Source organism: Schistocerca piceifrons, chromosome 1 (assembly GCF_021461385.2).
Source record: "Schistocerca piceifrons isolate TAMUIC-IGC-003096 chromosome 1, iqSchPice1.1, whole genome shotgun sequence".
NCBI lineage: Eukaryota > Metazoa > Arthropoda > Insecta > Orthoptera > Acrididae > Schistocerca > Schistocerca piceifrons.
Window position 1 is genome coordinate 700,394,082 of NC_060138.1, and position 9,743 is coordinate 700,403,824.

Sequence of the window (9,743 nt, forward strand, 5' to 3'; positions counted from 1 at the left end):
TCGGTTTGAATGGCACGTTGACCCTGGACGAGCTGTCCAAGGGCATCCAATAACGCCTGCGTCTGCTGATTCTGCAAGCGATAAAATTCGGACACAATAATGTAAGCAATCAGAAAGAAGTTTTTACTCGTCGCCAATCTGTAGTGACGCAACAAGACTGTTACGCCACTTGAGGTAGCCGAAAGAAAGACACGCGTACACACACGCCGACGGGCGTTAATTCTGGAACAGGATAACTATTGAATGGTAGCAAGAAAAGTACGTAGCTGCTTTATACTTAACTTTACTGATCCTTGTGATACATCTCTCTTGACTATACAAATGCGACTCATAAGATACATGCACTGTTACAATTGGCGCCTTGCTAGGTCATAGCCATGGACTTAGCAGAAGGCTATTCTAACTGTCTCTCGGCAAATGAGAGGAAGGCTTCGTCCGTATTGTCGCTAGCAATGTCGTCCGTACAACTGGGGCGAGTGCTTGTTCGTATATCGAGACCTGCCTTGTGGTGGCGCTAGATCTGATATCACACAGTGGCGACATGCGGGTCCGACATGTACTAAATGGACCGCGGCCGATTTAAACTACCACCTAGCAGGTGTGGTGTCTGGCGGTGACACCACACAAAGTGCAAATTGGACCAACTGCCAGTGCAACTAGCACCCTATCACACCTGAGCCACTCTGTTTTCATACACGTTTCAATGTGCAAGCTCAGAACTGGAAGCCACTGTGTCATTATCCAAACTGACATGCTGGTCTGACAGGGGCACAACAGGCTGTTGTGACATATCAAGCCACACAGTCTCCATATTGTGCACCACTACCTCAAACATGACTTACCTGCCTGGCTTATGAAGGTTATGTCTTAAGGATTGCACAAGAGGAAGATTTCATCTCATGGAAACAGGATCTGACATGAATGTACTCCCTCACAAACTAGCTTCTCTGTCTTCTGGTACATTGACGACTACCTTACAAGCTGCTAATAATTCTGTGGTCACAGTTCATGGATCTGCTACTTCCACTATTGACTTGGTACCCAATCTACAACTGCATTGTGACTTTCTTTGTGATATAGTCACTGAACCAGTCATTGGGGGTTATTTCATAGCTCGCTGTGAGTTCAAAATGTTCAAATGTGTGTGAATTCCTAAGTGACCAAACTGCTTAGGTCATCAGTCCCTAGACTTACACACTACTTTAACTTATGCTAAGAACAACACACACACACACACACACACACACACACACACACACACACACACCCATGCCCGAGGGAGGACTCTAACCTCCGGTGGGAGGGGCCGTGCAGTCCGTGACATGATGCCTCAAACCTCGTGGCTGCCATGAGTTGATTTCTGACCTTGTCTGACACAGTTATGCACATCCCCACCGGATTACTTATCCAGGACTTCCAGTTGCTACATGCAATGAAATACCACCTACTATTTCAGCACTTATGGACCTTGCAGTGGACTCTCTTTCTTCACGTCTACATACACTGGCAGAATCTGTAGATTTGTCATTCTAATTGTGACACACAGAACAATTATGTGTGAACAACCTAGCTGACACTGTTCAATTACCACAAGAGAATGGCACCGTCTGTAACTGATAGCCATAGGGGAAGCTTCACTAACTGCTGTGCATAACATCTTTGCAAGGACACACACTGCTACAGCTGCACCTGCACTCGCTGGGGACAGGAATTAGTATAGTGTTCAGTACAGCCTGCACTAGTTGTGTCCCACGCTCCACCTTCTTTGAACCCCTTGCCAATTTGCTGTTAATAACAATTCACTCCGTTGCATCATAATCACTCCTGCATCCCCAGCATGACAGAAAGTGTGCTGCCTTGGCTGCCTTAAGTACCAAAGAGATGGTGAACAAAGTGTTAGCTGCCCAAATAGTCTGCTCATTTGACAGCCCCTGGATGTCTCCAATCCATCTTGTGCTTAAAAAGGCTAGTACTTTCCAGCTTTTCAGAGATTACAAGTGCCTTACCATAAGGACCATTCCAAATACTTACGTATTTCCAAATATTGAGGACTTCAGAAATCTCCTGGTGGGTGCCAATGTCTTTAGTGTAACAGACTGTCAGATGGTGCACCTACAGATACTGATGCATGCAGAGGATGTCGGCAAGACTGCTAAATTACACCATTCAGGCTCTATGAGTTTTTACACATGCTATACAGTTTAAAAAATGCTGCTCAGACCTCACAGAGATTGATTGATGGCATACTTTGCGACACTTATCAGTGTTACGCCTACTTGAATGACAGACTAGTATTTTTGCCTTCTTCACACGAACATGAACTGCCCCTCAAATCAGTTTTCATGCCTTTGAACTGGGTGAGAGTAATTGCTAACTAAGAGAAGTGCCAACTACACAAACCTACTGTGACTTTCCTCGGACACTTCCTCAGTGCCGACGGTCACAAGTCAATTGATGATTCCACTACTCTTATCAGTTCACTGCTGCCTCCTCTATTGTACGAAGAGATCAGTAGGTTCTTAGGGATGGTAAATTTTGTATTGCAGACAACTCCCACATGATGTCAACACTCAGCTTCTGATAACTCAGGCCCTGGGGAAAAGGTGGTCTCATGGACACTTATCATGCTGCATGCTTTCAGTGACTCAAAACAATTCTTTTAACAGGCTGTCGCTATCATACTACTGAAACCTCAGGCACCGTGCGGGATTAGCTGAGTGGTCTAAGGTGCTGCAGTCATGGACTGTGCGGCTGGTCCCGGCGGAGGTTCAAGTCCTCCCTAGGGCATGGGTGTGTGTGATTGTCCTTAGGATAATTTAAGTTAAATAGTGTGTAAGCTTAGGGACTGATGACCTTAGCAGTTAAGTCCCATAAGATTTCACACACATTTGAACAATCCTCAGGCCCACCTTATTATTACATCTGACATGAGTGACACCACCATCAGAGCCTTTATCTAGCAATAAGTTGATGGAGACTGCCATCCCTTCCATTTCTCCTTGAAAAAACTTTCAGATTCTCGGAAGAAGTGGTTGGCATATGACCAGAAGCTCCTGGTGGCCTATGAGGCCATCATGTTCTTCCAGGAAGATGTCAAAGGCTGACAATCAACCTTATTTAACAATCATCATCTGCTAGCGGAGTTGATTACTAACGTGCCCTCCAGCTGTAGTGGACATTTAGACTTTATTTCTCAGTTCACCACAGACATCCACCACATGAGTGATGCTGACAACCTTATTGTAGACTGTGTAGAGTGTCAGCTATTGTCAATGACCTCGACTTCAGCATGATGACGCAGCCCCAACTCATTCATACAGAACTGCAGACTCTCATCTCAGACCCAACTTCCAGGCTTAATCTTTCATTTCAGCAGCTGCGTGGCACCAATAATTATCTTCCCTGTGATGTTTCTGCTGGTAGGACACAACCTCTGGTTCCTCTTGATGTATGAAGTCTGGTATCAGACAAGTTACATGGCCTTGCACACCCACTACTCACTAAATGCGTCATCTGGCCTGGGACCAAATGGGACTGTAAACTATGAGGGCAGGCTTCTCCTGACAATGAGCTAAGACTGAATACAATGTTACCATCCCTTTAAGCACGTTCGATGTTGTGGAGGGATACCTTTTACATGTGCATGTGGACTTGGTAAGACATCTACCCAAATACCAAGGAGCCTGCTACATAGCGTCCATCATTGACTGGGTTACAAGCTGGGTGGAGGCCATATCTATTAGTGATATTATGCCAGGAACAGTGGCCTGTCCCTTGATAGACACTAGGATAGCCCTGCTGTCGTCACCACTGACCAAGGGCACCAGTTCAAAGTGGGCCTCTTCAATGTGTTGTACTGCATGTGTGATGTTCTGCATTTTCACACTACCACCTACCACCTCCGACGGAAGGGTTTAGTTGAGTGCTGGCATCACACACTGAAAGCCACAGTCATGTGATATGCTGGGGAGTGGAACAGTGCTGTCATATGCTGGGGAGTGGAACGACGCTCTTCCGTGGGTTTTACTGGGCATCTGCACAGTGTTTAAGAAATACCTAATCATGTCCTTAGCCAAGCTCACCTGCCACGAACCAATCCACTTACCAGCTGAATATTTCTAGACTGCACCAACTATCTCAGCCATAGACGTGCCTACACTAGTACACAACATCAACCATTATATCTCATGATTATGCATTCAAAGTATTGCTGATGTACGCACACTGACCAAAAAAAAAAGAAGTCACAGAACCGAAAAAATAATTTGTGTAGAGTAATGAAATTTCAAGAATACATTTGTCTAGATATCATAACTAAGTGATTAGCATTTCAAGATCACAGATTAATGTAAGTGTGAGATAAACCATTACATATGTGAAATGCTGGTACATTAATAACTGGTGTAACCACTAGCATGTTGAATGCAAGCATGTAATTTTGTTGTATATGTGCTGGATGTCAGCTTGTTGGATGGTGTTCCATGCCTGTTGCACTTGATTGGTCAAACCATGGGCAGTAATGCTCTTTGTGGATGTTGCTGGAGTTGTCCGATGATGTCCAACATGTGCTTGACTGGAGAGAGATCTGGTGATCGGGCAGTCCAAGGCAACATGGTGATACACTGTAGAGCATGTTGGGTTACAACAGTGGTATGTGGTGGAGCATACACCTGTTGGAAAACAGCCTCTGGAATGCTTTTGATGAATGGCAGCACAACAGAGTGTATCACATTGTGTTACTCTGATGTCAACTGCTGCTCAAATTGCTGCTGCAGATCTACATTTACATCTACATCTACATCCATACTCCACAAGCCATCTGACGGTGTGTGGCGGAGGGTACTTTGAGTACCTCTATTGGTTCTCCCTTCTATTCCAGTCTCGTATTGTTTGTGAAAAGAAATATTGTTGGTATGCCTCTGTGTGGGCTCTAATATGTCTGATTTTATCCTCATGGTCTCTTCGCGAGATATACGTAGAAGGAAGCAATATACTGCTTGACTCCTCGGTGGAGGTATGTTCTCGAAACTTCACCAAAAGCCCGTACCGAGCTACTGAGCATCTCTCCTGTAGAGTCTTCCACTGGAGTTTATTTATCATCTCCGTAGTGCTTTCGCAATTAGTAAATGATCCTGTAACGAAGCGTGCTGCTCTCCGTTGAATCTTCTCTGTCTCTTCTATCAACCCTATCTGGTACAGATCCCACACTGGTGAGCAATATTCAAGCAGTTAGCGAACAAGTGTACTGCAACCTACTTCCTTTGTTTTAGGATTGCATTTCCTTAGGATTCTTCCAATGAATCTGTCTGGCATCTGCTTTACCGACAATCAACTTTATATGATCATTCCATTTTAAATCACTCCTAATGCCTACTCCCAGATAATTTATGGAATTAACTGTTCCCAGTTGCTGGCCTGCTCTATTGTAGCTAAATGATAAAGGATCTTTCTTTATATGTATTCGCAGCACATTACACTTGTCTGCATTGAGACTCAATTGCCATTCCCTGCACCATGCATCAATTCGTTGCAAATCCTCCTGCATTTCAGTACAATTTTCCATTGTTACAACCTCTTGATATTCCACAGCATCATCCGCAAAAAGCCTCAGTGAACTTCTGATGTTATCCACAAGGTCATTTACGTATATTGTGAATAGCAACATTTCTACGACACTCCCCTGTGGCACACCTGAAATCACTCTTACTTCAGAAGACTTCTCTCCATTGAGAATGACATGCTGTGTTCTGCTATCTAGGAACTCTTTAATCCAACCACACAATTGGTCTGATAGTCCATATGCTCTTACTTTGTTCATTAAACAACTGTGGGGAACTGTATCAAACGCCTTGCGGAAGTTATTGAACGCCTTGCGGAAGTCAAGAAACACGGCATCTACCTGGAACCCGTGTCTATGGCCCTCTGAGTCTCGTGAACGAATAGCTCGAGCTGGGTTTCACACAATCGTCTTTTTCGAAACCCATGCTGATTCCTACAAAGTAGATTTCTAGTCTCCAGAAAAAATACTCCAGAGCCATACACTTAACACCATGGTTTTCCCTCCCGGTAATGTCACGTGCCCATCTGGAGCCCGCTCTTCTTGTGACTGTACTTTCTTGTGATCAGGGCTGCCAGCAATCATATACAGTGGCTACATTCCTGCCAAATATTTCTACAGAATGGCAGAAGCCTTTTTACACAACCTCATTCAAACTCAGTGAGGGGTTGATAATGGCATCTTCGTTATCATAAAGACATTCTTGACTAATGTCAACTCACCAAATCCAATCTCAAACATAACTAATGCTCACAACCATTACAGCATGTATTTAAAGCAAACCTTGATTTGCCACTCCATGGTGGCACTACTAGCATCACTCTTATGTGACTGGCATATCATAATCATTCAGATGTAGAAACGTGGCTACCAACTTTCGTTTATGTTACACTAATTCTTCTTACTGTTGTAATTGTTTTTACCGACCAGTGTATTGCAGAGTGCATGTATGTTTTATCTCACTACTGATACCCAGTGGCTACAAACCCAACAAATATTTAACAGGCAGTATGATATAGATCCATATTTTGTTTTGTAATTTAAGTGCTTGGGTATGCATAAGAATTGGTATGCCATTCTTCTTTGAACTGATGTAGTTAATTTGAACTTAAAGATCAACCACATGTGGCATCTGCTATTGTAATACTTTAGGATTGTCCATATGTGAACTACCTCCCAGTAAAATTCATCGATACTGTTTTCTCTCTTTTGTACTACCTACTTCTATCCCTCCTCCCTTTCTATTGACCTCTTCTTGTTTTTTCTTTTCTGTTTCTGTTCTTGAATGATTATGTCCTTTGCCTTGCACCTTTTCAACTTAACTGTTCTCTTATTTGTTGTTGATGGTTCTCCCTTTTCATCATTCACTCATTACTTATTTTAGTTATAAACCTTTATTACTTAATTTTATACCATTTATTAACATTCCTTTCTCATTATCTACCACTTCTGTATTTATTATTAATTTTCTGCAGGTGTTTCTTTTCCTGTATGGCCATTATTCTCTGGATAATTAATTAACTTTTGGTCTTAAATGTGTTAATTAATTTTTGTTCTTAAATGTGTTAATTAATTTATGCAGAATGTATAATTTGTTTTATTTTCTTAATAATCTTTATTTTGTATAGTTCTCTTCTGTGTTCTTCTGAAGAAATCATCCTTCCCCATTTGTGTCCACCATCAGTCACTTCTTTGTATTTCTCCACATTTTCTGAACAGACACAATTGTTTCCAAAGATCAGAAATTGCCATACCATCCTACAATGCTTTAAATGTCCATAGATCTTCACTATTCAAGATTAAATCTAACTTTGGCACAGAAAGGGGTGAATTATACTGGCACTAAAGTCTTTGGTCACTTACCAAATAGTATCAAAAGTCTGACAGATAACCAACAAGTATTTAAGAAGAAATTAAAAGAATTTCTGAATGACAACTCCTTCTACTCCATAGAGGAATTTTTAGATATAAATTAAGAAAAAAAGAAAAAAAAACAAAAATATAAAAAAATAAAAAAAATAAAAATAAAAAATAAAGAAAAAAACACAAAAAAATAAAGTTGTTATATTAACTTAAGTATGTTGTTAAATTAACCTAATTATGTCATGTATTGGAAAATTCGACTCGTTCCACATCATTACGAAATATCGTATTCATGATCCATGGAACTAGTATTAATCTAATCTAATCTAATCTAGAGTAGTCCCTGATGTTTACACATATTATAACTTCTATATTGTGTTGCTCTGTCTTGAATGTGTTTGTTGTATCATTTGACTGTGTTCAATTACTTTTTTTTACAGAGATCTATCACGAGCATTTAGAGTTATAAGACAACTGGAAGCTGGCACTGTCTGGATAAATAATTACAATCTATACCCTCCAGAACTGCCATTTGGAGGGTACAAGTGGAGTGGAATTGGTCGTGAAAATGGAACTGCTGTTTTTGAACATTATACTCAGACAAAAACTGTATTTGTAGAGACGGGGGATGTTGATGCAGGCCCCCTTTACCCACAATGAGTTTGCTTCTCATTCCATTGTTGTTATATATATATATATATATATATATATATATATAGGTGTAGAGTTCACACTGGTGTGTAATAGATTCTGGTGGCTAAGCATTTAGTTAGAACAAAAAACTTGACCTTTTGGCTTGCAAGTAATAAATCCATTTACTTCTGTGTTTAGGTGTAAATCCCTACTCCTAGATAACTGTTGTCAACAGAATCTTTCCAATATCTATAACATACATTGTTAAAACAGCTGCATAATTTGTCTTTCAGATTGATTGCTACATCGTACATTCCATAAATTGATTCCATGGTTCTCAAACATACAGCCTGATCTATCAAAAGCCCATAATATTTTGGCAGATGACCATTCCACCATCATCAGGTGTTACTGATTGAATGAAGCATCAGCACCACCTAATAATGGTGGGATGGTTGTCAACTGAAATATCCCGGACTTTCAATGATCTGATCTAGCAGTACACTTGAGAACCAGTGAAGCAGCATATATGCTGGGAAAGCCTCAGATCACACATTCCATACATTTTTGTGACCTATGCATTTTAGGGTACAAAAATAGAGAAACTGAATAAATACAATAAATTCACACATCCAGTTACATTAATAAATCATGCACACATTGTTTACATTTTTTATACTTATCTTTGAGTATTGTTCAAGATGTTGAAGAGATGCTGGTTTTTGTTTAAGGCTGTTTTCAAATAAATCAATTATAGTTTTACATCATAAAGCAATTATTTGTTTGTGTAAATATGTAAAAGTTTCAGTGAAAAGAAAATTAATTATATATAAACACATAATGAGCATATCATGTATCTGTACTTTTCACACCATTGTACAAAGTGTGCCAGAGGGCATTCTGTGTATAAGATTTTATGATAAATCTTATTTTATTATTGCTTACCACATTTTTTAATATTTTTAATTTAAAGTGGTAACATTTGTTAATTCAAAACGAGCTAAATAAATACCTTTTGTGAGTGCTACTGCGTTCAAAATTTAGTATCCAGTTACATATTTGTATTAAATCTAAGACAACGGAACTATAAGAGGAAAAAAATTGAAAATAGTGCTTGTACAAATGCGCTGGCCAATAGTTTACCAAGAAAGAAAATATCTTAATAGATTTGCAATTTGCGTGCATGAATAGAGCTCACAAATCATATAAGACCTCATAATTCATGCAGCACTCAGTTCATCACATTACAACACAGAACCATTATCAGTTCATATAGAAACTATTTTTCCCAAGAAAAATATAGTTGTTGAGGATCCATCTACTACATTGTTATGCCATTTCTATGTAGGTTAGAATGACATTTCTATAAAACTGTTATAAAATCACACCAACTCTTGGGTCTCAATTGGCGAAAAGTGGCTCAATAAAGGGTGTCACAGGGCATAGACCATAACATTCTTGGATATGGTGACTGTGAGTCATGTCCATATATATTTACTTATACAGCTGTAACAACTGTTACCACTTTATGTCTATAAGGTAGACTGATATGATGAGGGCTATTTTCTTTGCACAGAACACATAGTGTCAGTTTGCTAGCTTCACATTTGGCACCATTCGTGTAATGTGAAACTTTTTAAAAACACTTTTGGAAGCTACTTTATGTGGTGATAGGTTTATTACATTATCC

General features: G+C 40.0%; 1 protein-coding gene across 4 annotated transcripts in view; it reads left to right on the forward strand.

Moving 5' to 3' along the window:
• The window catches only part of LOC124710318 (4-trimethylaminobutyraldehyde dehydrogenase A-like), a 203,434-nt gene extending 194,372 nt beyond the window's left edge, over positions 1 to 9,062 (forward strand). For 2 of the 4 annotated variants that reach the window (XM_047240915.1, XM_047240917.1), the window contains exon 9: positions 7,861 to 9,062. In XM_047240915.1, the coding sequence (XP_047096871.1) occupies positions 7,861 to 8,080 (220 nt within the window). In that variant the 3' untranslated portion in view covers positions 8,081 to 9,062. The remainder of the gene's footprint in view (positions 1 to 7,860) is intronic. The other 2 variants (XM_047240914.1, XM_047240918.1) reach the window with 1 other exon arrangement.
• The last annotated feature ends 681 nt before the right edge of the window (positions 9,063 to 9,743 follow it).